The 14,245-nt window shown below is 56.6% G+C and overlaps 1 protein-coding gene across 4 annotated transcripts in view; it reads right to left on the bottom strand.

The window, feature by feature from the left end:
- Positions 1 to 1,520: 1,520 nt before the first annotated feature.
- The window catches only part of SLC37A1 (solute carrier family 37 member 1), a 60,191-nt gene continuing 47,466 nt past the window's right edge, over positions 1,521 to 14,245 (bottom strand). For all 4 annotated transcript variants that reach the window (XM_087861826.1, XM_045774168.2, XM_087861827.1 and 1 more), the window contains 5 exons: positions 13,751 to 13,824; positions 11,225 to 11,303; positions 6,123 to 6,220; positions 2,937 to 3,001; positions 1,521 to 2,469 (listed from right to left, as the gene is read on the bottom strand). In XM_087861826.1, the coding sequence (XP_087717952.1) occupies positions 2,454 to 2,469; positions 2,937 to 3,001; positions 6,123 to 6,220; positions 11,225 to 11,303; positions 13,751 to 13,824 (332 nt within the window). In that variant the 3' untranslated portion in view covers positions 1,521 to 2,453. The remainder of the gene's footprint in view (positions 2,470 to 2,936; positions 3,002 to 6,122; positions 6,221 to 11,224; positions 11,304 to 13,750; positions 13,825 to 14,245) is intronic.

Below are 14,245 nucleotides of genomic sequence, written 5' to 3'. Positions count from 1 at the left end.
TGGAGAGGTGGTTCTGGTTTCTGACTTGGAGGGCTAGCTTCCAGGCACGTTGTTACCTCGGAAGGGCTCTGCTCCTGCGCTCCGCCCCCTCGCTGCCCCGTCACAAGCTTGCATTTCAGCTGCCCTGGGCATTTTTCTCGGAGTTGAATGGGAACACCTTGGTGACAAACAGCCTCATGGAAGGCAGCCACACTTCCACGAGAATGCCAGCCTGCGTGCATCACCACCAGCTGTTAGCAGAGGAAAGTCATGTCCGCTTACGGCTCAGGGTGAAACGCAGATCGATTCTTCTATTGGAATCAGATGCCTTTCCCTTTAAAAGTGACGAGGAGCTCTTCATCCGTGCATCGGGCATGTGTTTCAGCAGAACCGCTCCACACAATAGCTGTGCAGACTCCTTGTTTTCAGATGTCGACTCTGCACCAGGCTCGGGGGTGCAGTGGCCTTTCCTCTGTGGGTTCTGGAAGACTGTCTAATACAGCAGCCCCCAGAGGCGGGAAGAAGAATCACCCTACAGCTTCCTGTGGCTGAACCACACCCGATGGTGGGCTGTGCTTTGGGGCGGGGCCAGAAGTGAGGCGGGTTGACCAAAGGCCTTGCCTTGTCTGGGGAACACGACCAAATGCAGGCCTCAGGGAGAACCTCTTGGGGTCAGGGATCAGGAAGGATTCGCCATGCACCAGGGAACGCATGTTTGTGTCCACCTCTGCTCTCTCCGTGTTCAGTCAACGCTGAAACTGGACCCCCAGGACAGATGCTGTGGGGTGAGCAGGAGGCTGCAGGGGGCACAGCGAGCACCTGCCCTCGGGCCAGGTGGGGCCTGATGCTTAAGCCCAGGACAGGGAAGGAAGGCAAAAAGGAGTGGCCCCCAGCCTGTGGGCTTGAGGGGAAGAGCAAACACAAGATGGAAGGAACTGGAGGGAAAGAGAACCCTGTGAGCAGAGTGAACCTTGCGTAAGGAACGGTACGATCCACTCCGTGCTTACAGGAATTTTATTCCAGTGCTAGGGAACTTTTACATGTGTAAGCAGCTCCTCTTATTACACACAGGAAGCCTATCTGGTGAAGACGACGGCCACCAGCAGAGCCCTCATCTCTCTGGCCCTTCTCCGGAAGCCTCTGTGGGGACCAGGGGGAAGCGGGCTGGATTCCCAGCCATGGCCCCCCGGCATGCAGACGGGGGAGGAGCCCGCTGCCTGTGTCTGGGGAGCAGCTCAGAGAGCCTGCCCAGCACTGTGCTGTCTCAGGTGTGGCCCTGCTCCCCCCCTGCGTCGAGGACCAATCTTGGGATGTCCCCTAAACTGCACGGTTTACAGAATACCCAGACTATGTTTGCGGGGGCCTGGGCTCAGCCCGCTCCTAAGCAGGGTGACCCCTGCTTTGCTGGAAATGGCCTCAGCTTCCCGCAGCAGAACTACAGGCTGGGTCTGACCCCGGAAAACCAAGAACACACAGTGTTCGGATTTCTCTTTCGTTAACGTAATGGAAACATGAGCAGACGTAATCAACATTCTGCTTGAACATTTTTTTAAAAAACGTTTTATTTCAAAGAGCAGATGAGTATTTTGCTGGCAACAAGTGGGAAAACAAGTGGCCAGAGGACAGTCGGTTTGTCTTAATAAATAACAAAATGCCATTTATGTTTCTGAAACTTCTAGAACACATACCACATCTTCAATAAATAAACCCACGCTGGTGTTACATCTCTAGAGACAGTTCCGGGTGTCTGGCGTGTGGAGGGGTGAAGCACATCAGGGCGCCAGGCCCGCCCACCCCCACCCCCACCGTGTCTTCCCCCAGACCCGCAGGGACAGCAGCGGGGCGGCCTCGGAGCTGGGACCACAGACGTGCCCGGGTGTCCCGGCCGGCATTCCCCGGGCCTCTGCCAGGCAGGTCTGCACGGCTGGTTGCTCGCTTCCTGACGGCTCCTGCTCAGGTCCGTGCAGAGCGGGAGGAGGTGCTGGGAATGTCTTCTGGGTGATGGGACGGCTCTGAGTTCCATCTTGGTTTCTGATCCAGGCGTCCGTCTCCTCTGTCCTCCCAGAGGCGGGGCTCCGCGTGCCATTCTGGCGCCTGCTGCAGTATCCGGTCCCCACCAGCGTGGCGCTCACCTGCTCTCACATTCTAGACTGAAACCCCTGAGAGACCCCGGCTCCCCTGAGCACCACCCGCCAGTCCCGAGCAGGTGCCGGGGTGCCTGCCTGTCCCGCCCATGTCCCAGGCTCCACCGTGTAGACAGCACTTCCCGCACCTCCTTGCCGCTGTCGTGAGCACCACGGCTTGCCTCAGATAGTACCCGGACTTCTCAAGGCGGCATTTGTGTCTTTTCCAGGGGTGTGTGCAAAAGGCAAGGGTAAATCATTCTTTCCAACACAGGATCCTTTATTTGAACTTTTCCTTGACAGGGAGTTTGTGAAGGACGGGCCCAGCCTCCCTCCAGGGGACTCGAAGGGTCAGTGTTCCTTGAACCTGGAAGAGGATCAAAGAGCAGCCGGTGACACAGCCAGCAACAGTCACAGGCCAGACGCTGCATCCGGGCCGAATGCACAAGCCCCGCAGGGCCAGCTTCTTGCCCTTCCACCAGGGTCTCCGAAGCCACTGGAGGGGGCAGCTCCTGCCCACCCTACAGCCCTGGGGACAGAGGACAGAAGACAGGAGCGCGAGGGGGACGCCCGGCTGGCTCTGGGGCTATTTCTGTCACGAGGCTGCAGCTCAAAGACAACAAGGGAGGGAATTTCCCTGACATTTTTCTCAGATTATGAGGAGAGATTACTGTCATCACAGCCCCAGCATTTATTAGGAAAAATGAGCGTGAACGAGACATGCAATGTCAGGGACAGTGGGTGGGTTTTCTGTCCTTTCTCGGGTTAAGAAAGGCCAGGTGTGGAAGGCAGGTGAGCAATCTGCCCTTTGACCCGGGCTGGGGGGGCACTTACAGAACTTGGTCCCCGGTCGCCGACCCCGGGCAGCTCAGCTCCTTGTGAATGAGGCGGATCAGGAACTGTACCCAAAAGGAAGAGGAGAGGCGGTTACTGCCGGCAGGGAGCCTGTGTCGCAAGAGGCGGCCCCCACGCCACCTGCTGGGCTGCCCCGCGGAGAGTCCGAGGCTCCTTCAGGACAGAAAGGACTCAGAGGCCCACGGGGCAGCGGGAGCCTGTGGCCTGGCCCCACGGCAGGGCTGTGGGCCTGTGAGTCCCACGGAGACCACGCTCCTGGAGGTAGGGCTGTTAGGACAGATTTCAGCCTGAGATTTCCAGGATCGGGTAACATTTAGAATGAAATGAGTTCAATCATAAACTACCCAAATCAGAAACAGAATAAAGACAAGGCGAGTCACGATGGCGGAGACACTGGGTGGGGGGACTGGTGAGCCACACAGAGGACTCTGAAAGCCAGACGAGCAGCTCCCGGGCCCCGGCACCAGGAGGCTGACCAGGCCATCTCTGGAACAGCCGTGTTCTATTGGGAAGCTCGGCCGGGACCCTGGCCTGCAGCCTCGGCTGCAGCTGTGGGAGTAAAGCAGGGACAGCTCTGCCTCGCCTGCCACCGCTCCCTCGAGCTCCTTTACCGGCTCCCAGGGCTGAGTCGGTTTGCAGAGCGGGACTCATGGTGGGAGCACCACGCCAGCGAACTGGTTTTGCTTGTTTGCGGCTGTGGATCTGGTCTTTTCTGCATGCAGACGCCGGGGGAAACAGGCTCCTGGTTCTGGTGGCCCCCCTTACAAGGCAACAGGTGCCCCACACCCAGGAGGGACCAGCGGGCTGAGAGAGGCCCAGCACGGGTTAAAACCCACGCAGCTCCCGCAGGACCCAGCCTCGGGCCAGAGCCCTTGGATGCAGAGACGCTTATTGACTTCGACGCTCGAATTTCCAGCAGGATCTCGGAAGTCCCTCGTACGGTACGCGCTCAGGCCAGAGAACAGGCAAGCGCGGTCCAGCTGTTCTGCCTGACCCTTAAGCAGTGCGCATACGGCTCGAGTGTCGACACAGGGAACGCGTCAGGTGCGAAGTATGGGGCTGGCGGCGACAGTGACATTTCTGGTGAGCAGGCTGGCTCTGGGAATTTGAGCCTCCAGCCTGAGCCGGCACCTGCTGGACACACATCCCACCGAGTGCACCATGCGAAGTGCTGGCAGGAGGAGCCTCTGGTTGCACCAGGCAGATCACAGGAAGGGAAAAGGGAAGAAAACGACAAGTGTTTTACATGGCAGGAAATACACTCAGACAGTCGCAACGAATGTGAAGGTCCAAGGTGACGAAGTGCCGTGTCTACAGGCAACACCACGCTTGGAGCCCCCGTGACATGTGTTGGGGGTGTAAGCCTATATGCATGCGACAGCATGGCCACCAGGCTTCGTTCACGCTCCACAGACAGTCCCGCAGGGCGCCCGGATCTGACTCCACAGGGTGACCCGGCCGGGCTGCTGAGGTTCCTGGCCTCGGACTGGGGGTGCAGCAGACAGAAGAGGGACGTCTGGCGTTCACGCCGCCTGCCGACTCCTCCTCCCCCCACTGCGGGCTGGCCCCTCTCCTGACACGTCTCATCTCACCCGGCCAGGCCAGCTTCCTTTCGGTTATTATCTGCCCGCCGGGTATCTTCACGTTCTCGTCTGTCCTTCCTGAACCGTGACGCGTCCGTCTGCAGGCTCTCTGGCTGCGTGGCTGGCGTAGGCCATTCCCAGTCCCGTTGGACGCGTGCGCTCACCGTGGGGTCTCCATCGGCTATTCTGCTTCCGCTGTGCTCCATCCCGGTCTCGAGATCCCTCCCCTGGGGCTCCGTTCTGTACTGTCTTCCTCGATGCTGGCCCCCGCCTCGCTGTCCGTGCTGCCCCTGGATGTCCTGCTGTCTGTTCCACAAGCTCACGGACTCCGTTCCTTCTCCGACATCTTTCATACTGTCGCGGATGCTTATCCATCCATCTGGTCCTCGTCTTCGTGGACCCACGTGCCAGTGTTGCCGGTAAGCCGCCCACCGGAGCCCAGCCCAACACCTCATCTCCTCTCCCCAAGGGGCAGAACCCCTGGCCCCCATCCCGGGGACGAACTCGCCCCGCGGCGCCAGCAGGGGCCCCAGTCCTTGTTTACGCTGCCTCGACGTTATGGGTCCTGTGGACACCCTGCCTGTCCCCGGATTGCTGTGCGTCTAGAAGGAAGTGCAGTGTGCGTCCCCGGCACTGGTGAAGGAGACTTTCAGTCCTCCAATAGCCTCCTGGTGGGGGTCTCGCTGCCACTCAGCTGAAACGATCTGGGGATGTACACAAACCCTCAGGCACTGACAAAAACAGACGCTCTGAGGAACAACAGCCTCTTCCAACCTAACGGGCTCCTGGGCTGAGAGCTGGCACTGGATTCTATCAGAGAGGGGAGCTGTGGGATAGCCCTGGAGGGAAAACACAGAACTTCGTGTGATCGACAGAGCCGAGATTTCCAAATCCTCAACGCGCGCTGACTGGGACCAACGTCAGGGGTCTTCTGGTGAAGCGAGGGGAGGCACGTGGCTCCAGGTCAGGGACTTCGCACTAGCCACTCCCAGGGGCGCGCTGCACGCCTGACTTGTGCCGGGTCCTGTCTGTCCTGCAGCACAGCCGAGCCTCAGGGCAGCCGCCAGAGAGAAGGGGCCACAAACAGAAGGGCTAGGTGCCTGTCCCCTCAGCCATTGCTCCTTCTTTCCCATCCCTTTGGGTGCTGGGGGTTGGGCTGCTTCCCCAGGGGCTGCTGGACGCAGGAGGAGTGCCGAGGCAGCGTGGATCTCCGTGTGGATTTCGGGTTGCCATCTCCTCCAGTCCCCTCGACAGTCCTGTCTTGGGGTGCCGTTATTATGCCCATTTAACCAACGTGGGAGCTACAGACCAGAGGCTGAGTCACCCGCCCCAGGTGCACACCCACCGACAGATACCAGCGCTGGGGTCCGCGCCAGCTCGCCCCTGCTCCCTGCCTCCCTACCATCCTGCCCAAAGCCGCAGAGCAGGGCGGGCCTGCTTCTGCTCTCACGTTTGTTCAGACCAGAAAGAGGAAGGTGTCGGGTCACGAGCACTCAGTCGGGCTGTCACGGGCCTAGCCTCCCTGGGGACCAGAGCTCCCCTGGAAGCGTCACCAGCGTTGGGTCAACGACCAGAGACTTACCAGTAAGGCGCAGGCGTCTGCGAACATGAGCATGTAGAACACGTTGTTCCATCCAGACGGGGACAGGAGCCCGGCCAGCAGGGGGCCCAGGGCCGCTCCTGAAGGGGCAAAGGGACACATGTGAGCCGGGTGTGGAAGATTCCGGAAGGCGGCTCCGGACACCCAGGCCCCGTGAGTACACCGCACGGTGCTCCACACCTCCCTCACAGCGACCGAAAAACACGTTAAAACAGCGACAACTCAGTCTCGCTTCTCAGGCTGGTGGGGGTGGACAGCTCACGAGGACTCGGTGCTGTGAGGGCGTGGCCAGCACAACCTGTCTCTGGAAGCAAATCTAAAAATACGTATCAACCTTAAAACGTTCATTCTTTTGATCCAACGATCCCAGTGAGAAACTTTATGAAAGAAACCTGAATGGAGTGCGCGGTCTTGGATGCGCTTGTGTTATTGGTAAACGTGTGATTGGTACGTATGGCTGAGGTCCGTAGGCGCCGGTGCTCCGTGGGTGCCAACGTCCTCGTTCTGCTAATTCGGGGCTCTGGTTACATCCCAGGATCCTCGTCTCTAGGGAATGCTCGCTGAATAAATCCTCCCGGGAAGGAGCAGCGTGTCTGTCATTTGCCTCTAAGCGGTTCAGGAAAAAAACCGCGTATGTGTAATTCTTACATGTGCGTGTGCACACATGCGTGTTACAAACATGTGTGTGCGCACAGAGATGAAGCAGAGGCAAGATATGTGAATTCTCCGCACTATTTCTGCAACTTTGCTGTAAGTCTAAAATTATGCCAAAATGATTTTTGAGAGACTACAGAAAAGAAAGAAAGCAGATATTCCTCAAAATGCCCAAAGATATCCAAGAATATTGCAGCAGTTTGGGCATTTTTTTGTCCTAAAAGAGACGGGAATGGATCACGATCTGTGCATAGGGTGGGTCCTTGTTTCGGCACGGTAAGAAGTACGAAGAATTTACACCAAGTTATCCTGACACTTAACCCTGAGATGTAGGGGTACGGGGTCTCCCCACTGGGTGTGCACGAGTGCTGTTCCCAGTGGTTACAAAGAGCCCCTACTGCTCTCACGCCCGAGAACGGACTGCGTGTGCGTTAAGTCCAGAGGAGACTCCAGGTAAACACGGTCGACTGCTCACACGGGCTTATTTCTACACCTCCCAACACCACAGAATGCGCCACAAGTGAACTTAACAAATGAAAGCCCACAAAGAAAAGGGCAGATGAGAGAAGGCACCGTTCTTGGAGGATGGGCTTTCAAGGGCACGACAAGGACACGGGCTCCAGTCTCCTTGCTCGGAGGGAGATGGCCTGGGGACTCCTTGTTCGCAGCCAGGCCCGTCCGCGCACACGAGGCGGGGAGGGTGGAAGGAGAGGGGTGGTGGGCGGTGTGTGAGACTCTGTTATGAAGAATTACTGGATACGTCCCTCCACCCTTCTGATCCCAGGTTTCTCCTTCTCAACATCACTCCAGGAACCAGCCCCCACCCTCACAAGACAGCAGCCCCTCAGCCTTTGGAGACTGTGAGCCAGAGGCGCTGGGCTCAGGGATTCGGGTGCGGGGGGCAGAGGGCAGCAACTGAGTCAGGAAATGCAGGGAAGGCCACCGCTTCCACCAAGCAGGCGCCCGCCCTCCCACACGACGTCGGGAATGCTGTCCCAAGGCCTGCGCCCCAGCGGGCACGGGGGGCCGCCTCCAGATTCCAGTCTGATCCCACAACCATGAAGACCAGCAGTTGATATTCTACCCCATGCAGAAAGGAAGAGGGAGCACAGGCAGGGGAGCGTCAGGCACAGGGAGAAGCAGGCTCCCTTCTGAGCGAGGAGCCCGATCCCGTTCTTATTTCTTGGATGCACTAGGCTTCCCCTTTCCCACAGTACCTCACACCCTTCCTTTCCAACAAGCCGCCGCACAATGGCTCCCACAGAGAAGGGTGGCAACAAGGGCCGTTCTGCCGTCAACAGCGTAGCGACCAGAGACCACACCATCAACGTCCACAAGCATGTCTGTGCAATGGGTTTCAAGAAGCATGCCCCTCGGGCACGAAAAAGATCCAGAAATTTGCCGTGAAGGAGATGGGAACTCCGCATATGCACTTTGACCGCAGGCTCAACAAAGCTGTCTGGGCCGAAGGATTGAGGAATGTTCCATACTGTACCCGTGTGCGGCTGTCCAGAAAACGTGAGGAGAATGAAGATTCTCAAGCAAACTTCCTGCGTTGGTCACCTAGGCACCTGTCACCACTTTCAAAGATCTACAGTCAATATGGATGAGAACGAATCCCTGATCGTCAAATAAAGGGTGAAACTGCAAGAACAAGAACAAAAACAAAAAAACGCACAAAAAATGGGATGCACGAAAGGGGCAGAAAATCACTGAGTGTTAACACTGTCACAACCAAAGTGAAGGTTGGGAAGTCAAGTCAAGACCATCTCTGAGGAAGCAAGGAAAGGAGAAAAAGACAGGAAAGAAGGAAAAAGAAAGAAAAAAATTGAGGGATTAACCCAGAAAGGTTAACCTCTGACTAATCAGTTATCTAGGAATTAAAACCAGACAGCAGTAGGGGAGACATGCCAAAGGAAGCACGGAGCACAATTCTGCAGAGAGGAAGGGCATGTGTCTCCAGGTGAGGTGGGCCCCCGGGCACAGGGATGAAGAAAGTGCCCAGAGGTCTTCGGGGGAAGCAGGCAGAGGGCAGAAGTGAGGGCCGGGATGGGGGTGACAGTGGACGTCTCAGTGGAGACCATGGAAGCTACAAGACACTGGCGTCCTGAAGCACACGACTGTTAGCCCGGGGCTGGGATTCCTACCGACAAGCTAGAGCGGAATCCGGACCGCGCAGACCCCCTGCCGTCAGGCTCCACCTCCCATGAGCTACTACTCAGGAAGCCACTGGAAGTCTCCTCCATCAAAGAGGAGCAGACACGGGGGCTAGAAGATGGGTCCCACGTGGGCACGTGGTGGAAGGGGTCACCAGGATGCTACCCCAGATGCTCCTGGGGAGCCGTGGGTGCCACACCAGCCAAACTCCCGAGCTTCAGCTTCCCACGTCCAGAGAGGGACCAGCGTAGGACCGCAGGTGCCCGGTGCAGGGCAGGGCCCCGGCAGGGGGCGGTCACAGCGCGTGTGCTCCTGGCAGGAAGACTCAAGAAAGGTCAAGAAAGGTCAAGAATGTTGCCGTCAGCCTGCTAACTTGTCGGTAAGAGCACGCTTGTCACTGTACCGGTTCCCACCTGCCCGTCTGCGTGAAGGACTTGCTTACTTTGCTGCCTTTCTTCCCTCCAGAATATGCTACTGAACCCTCTTTGAGAACCATAACGAGGGGCGCCTCGGGGGCTCGGTTGGTTAAGTGTCCGACTCTTGGTTTCGGCTCAGGTCATGACCTCATGGGCCGTGAGATCGAGCTGTCGGGCTCCCTGCTCAGTGGGAAGTCTGCTTCTTCCTCTGCTCCCCCACCCGCTCACGTTCTCTCTCTCTCTTAAATAAATCTCTAAAAATAAAATGAGCCTCTTAAAAAAAAGAACCATAACGAAGCTGGTAACACCTGAACCTTGTAGGCCGGGGGACCTATTAGGGTTCCTGCTATTTGTATGCGGTTAAGATTCCGTCCACCTTGGATGGGAGTGATAAACAGGGGACCAGTGGCCCGCAGGGCAGTTTGCCCACAGCTGGCTTAGGTGAAAACCTGAGCGTGCACACAGAGGGAAAGTACTCGCAACCAGTGCCGTGCCCGTCCTTCCTCTGGAGCCACCCGACCAGCAGACAGACGCCTACATGCCCACGTCCCCCAGATCTGCACGTGCCTTTTTGATCTGTTCATATTTGTAAAAGGCCAGCTAGTCCCTTATTATCTGTCCATTTGTCAAGTTTATGTGCTTAACTCCTTTAGTAAGTACACCGTCTCTGTTTCTGAATGGGGACTGAGCTCTTGACTACTGAAATCAATCTTGCAATAACATTTCTCCACTTGAAATTTAACAAACGCAGTTGATGAAAATTCTGTAACGTACTGGAAATGAGATGGCTGCGTTCGGGTGAGCTACGCAGGGTCTTGCCCCTAGACCGGATGTGGGGACCCTGTCCTCACCCTCCCACCCACGGCCCTCACCCCTTGCCACACACTCCTACAGCCTGCACGCGTGCCATGGTTCGGTCCTAGGAAAGATCAGTTTTTCACAGTAACAACAGTTAGAGCTTCTTTTCTCATTAAATGATCCAAACTTGTCAATAACAATGATCTGAACTCCGTGGCAGCCACACTGATCAAATTGCCCTTAGCTGGTTCTTGTAATAAATTATGGACATAAACTAGCAACCCTGCTGAAATACTAGCTGAACTTTAAGTGATTATGAATACCGTGTTTTTCCGTTAGTAAAAACTATTGATAAATCATTGAGAGCATGTAAGCACCGTGTTTATGACACGAGAGAGGTTTTCCGTTTTGTCAAGTTAGACTTTACATGTGTTATGCATTAGGATTAGATGTGGAATTAAGTTCCTTCTGTAAAATTAACTAAGAAAGGGGAGTTTCTCTACGTCTGTGCTTGTGGGTGTTTTCCCGCCCGTGTCTGGAGGGAACTGTCGTGTCGCTGCTGCTCCTTCCGAACGCGGCCGTTTTTAAGACTTTCATGCCCAAGTCCCATATCGACCTTTATGTTTTTAAATTACGGTGTTGCACTCATTCATAGACAAAAAAAGGTACTTTTACTAGCATGATGATACCATCTACTAAAAATAATCTCTGATTCTTGAAAAATAATCTTTCTCTTTTTTTGACTTTCATTTATTTTTATTTATTTATTTTTAAAGTACGCTTTACGCCCAGCGTGGGGCTTAAACTCACAATCCCTGAGATCAAGAGTGGCGCGGCCTACCGATGGAGCCATCCAGGTGCCCCAGTAATAATCTTTCTTTTAGAATAAGCATTATAACAGTAGTGTGAAGAGTGTTTCATGCAGTAAAAAAAAAAAGGCCAGCCAATCCTAATATTACCAAAGCCTCTGGAATCCTTGGCAATTGCTAATTACGATGTGACGATCCGATTTCTCCTACGACCACGATTAACCTCTTAGAGCTAAAAATATCCACGCACCTACAGAGCCAGTCCCGTCGATGATGGCGGTCACAGTGGCGAGGGCGTGGGAGTTTCCCTTGAGACTTTTGTGCGTGCCCTGGAAGAGAGGGAACAGCAGACGTGAGGCACACCTCACCGCCTGACGGCAGTTTGCCGCAACAACTTCGCCAAACTATTCAAAACACGGGGTGTTTGCCATCAGGAAATCTGAACTCTACTCCATTCCAAACTTATCCTGGAAAGATATACAAAGTTTAAGGGTTTTCAACAGTAAGAAATCATCAGAAGTAACTGTTCAAACATATTCTGGTTTCAAGAACTCTCAGAATTTTTCCTTAAGCAAATATTTACTCAGCACACCTCAGCAACCAACGTGGAAGATAAAGACATAGACGACACTTGTCCCTGTCCCTGAGCTGTGCCAGCATTAACGCCCACCTCCATGTTCCCACGAGGGGCTTTCTGTGACACATGCCAGACGGCTCTGTAGTACCTAAAAACCCACCCGGTCCTCAGCAGATGCCAGGGAGGATGAGGAAGGGGGCAGGACCCCAGAAGCCAATGTGGGGGTCACCAAGTCCTAAATGACAATCCCACAGAGGCTCTGTTTTCAGAAAGCAAGACACAGAAGGTTGGGAGAAAGCAGCACAAACTAAGGACAATAGAAGAAAACAATTAATTGGGAGAAATAGAAGCCTAAAACTACACAAATAAACCCACGACGGTACAACAGATGCTTGCGTGTGTGTCCACGTAAGCATACAAAATAAAGCTTACACACGCAAAGCAATAACCACCCACGGTCCACCTTTTCTGGAGTCAGGAGCTCCCTCTCTGTCCTCTGATTCCATGGGGGAGATGGCAGTCGTCTGGTGTGGACCCTTCCAGAAGTTTCTGTGCCCCGTGCAGACAGGAGCATGGGTCCTCCCTCATCACAAAGGTGGGACTGTTGCTGGACTCCCCAGTGCCCCTCCCTCTGCTTCTGCTGACCCGTCACGGCAGGGCCTCTGGTTGTCTCGGGCGTGGAAGGGCTGAGGTGCTGAGGACAGCACGCGGAGCCTGGCCCTGAGAGGACGGGGCGGGGGCAGGCGCGGGGTCCTCTGTGGCGCAGGGTCCGCAGCCGCATAGGCTTGCCACGGTTTCCAAGCAGAATGAGCGAGTGGCTGGTGGGTTCGGGGTCTGATTCTGGACGGACTTGAGAGAGGGGCAGAAGAGAAGCAGGGCCCCTGGAGGGGCAGCGGAGTGCCAGAGGCCTCGGGAGCCCGTGGGGAGGGGATGCCGGGTGATGCCTGAGGAGGCCGGCCACCCTGCCTGCAAGACGACCAACAGCTCTGGGGAACTGCTTATGAATTTAAATAAGACTCAGGTGCACGGAAATTTTGCACAGATCGTACACAGGACAGCGCGCCCTGCACCCTTTCCCTGCGTCACATCCGCCACCATGAAGGGCCCAACACGGATGCGTCAGGATCACCCAACACGCTGGTCTTCAGCTACTGTCTACTTTGACCACTTTCTGTGCAGGACACCACGTGACGTCCAGCCATCGCGCCCCGACAGTGGCTCTCGCCTCCCTCTTTGGGCTCCGCCTGGAGCGGAGTGCCCCCTGCTGTGCTGGCAGGATGCTTTCCTGAGGACACCGGGCGGCGGGTGTGGGGAGGGAGGCCACAGGGGGAAGAGCCATCGTCACGGTGCGTGCCCAGGGTGCACGCTGTCACACGCCCTGTCACTGTTGGCGCTGACCTTGTCCCCTGGAGGGGGTGTCAGGTCTCCCCGTGGCTACCCCGTTCCCCCCCTTGGGAGGAAGTCGCTGTGCACTGCCCACACCTAAGGAGAGTGAGGCGTGCCCCCCTCTCTGAGGACACAGCGTCCACGGAAAGTCCTCTGGACGGGGCATTTGTCTCTTTCCTCCCGTTTATTTAGGAAAACGACTTTTTGAAGAGGGTTTGTATCTTGCTGCCCTGCTCCCTACAGGCGCTGGCATCCGGTGGCTGTGAAAAGTCTCCCATGTCAGGCGCATGAGGGTGGCCCTGCCTCCACTGGGTCCTAGGAGCACGGAGGTCGGGCTCTCCTGCCCAGGAGTCCGAGGTCACCTTGTCAGCACTCTCTTCTTCGGGGAAGAGTGGGGCGGTTGTCCCTCTGGATCCCAAGGGAGACCAGCAGAGGGCCAGGCACAGAGGGGCCAGATAGGGAGAGGGAGGCCCCACCGGGTCTCAGATCTGGGCCCCCATGCCGGGCTCCGGGGGGCACAGCCACCAGCCCCGGGGTGAAGCAAGGGCAGCACACAGGAGTAAGCCAGCGAGCTGGATTCTGACCTGGGGCCTCACGAGCCCCTTCGCCTCGGCTCGGCACCCTCACGCATGGAACGGGGACGGCGTCTCCACACGCCGGCTTCAGAAGGCTCTTACAAGCATAGCTATGAGGCACAGGGAAAAAGCTGCTTCTGTAAAGACCTGGTTTTACCTACGGCAACCATCTCTGTCAAGAACGGCAGAGAGGACCGGCACCTGCCTCTGCTCTGTGCGCACGCGCGTTACCACTCACCAGGTCGGCGGAGACAGCGGTGGTGATCAGAGCGTACGGCCCGCTGACCAGGGCCCCGCTGAGAAGCAGCATGGCTGTGGGAACCAAAACCAGAAGGAGGGATTTAGGGGCAAAACAGTGCCCTCTGGGAGGGCCTCCACGGCCTCAGCCACCCTGTGGGCAGCCTGGTGTCAGGCATGGGCCGGCCTGAGCGAACGCAGGGGTGCTGGGAAGGTGGCCCGCATGTCTGGGGGGCCGTGACCACTCGTCCAAGCACAGTGGGCAGGTGGTAAGTCCTCTCACACTCCCCGGAGGGCTCTGGCTGTGTCTGGAGGACCCAGTACTCCCGTTTCCTCGACCCTCCACGGGGACAGCTGTGGACACCCTGGGAGTGAGAAGAACCCTGGCGTCCCAAGTGTGAGAGTGCCCACAGCTGCTGGTGACAGCCCCTGAGGGGAACTCGGAGACCCAGCGCAGACGAGCTCCCGAGGGCAGGATAACACGCTTATTTCTGAA

Source organism: Ursus americanus, chromosome 4 (assembly GCF_024610735.1).
Source record: "Ursus americanus isolate L20-20 chromosome 4, mUrsAme1.1.p, whole genome shotgun sequence".
In the NCBI taxonomy this organism is placed as follows: Eukaryota; Metazoa; Chordata; class Mammalia; order Carnivora; family Ursidae; genus Ursus; species Ursus americanus.
Note: the sequence above shows the minus strand (reverse complement) of the source record. Positions and strands in the feature narration are given on the sequence as shown.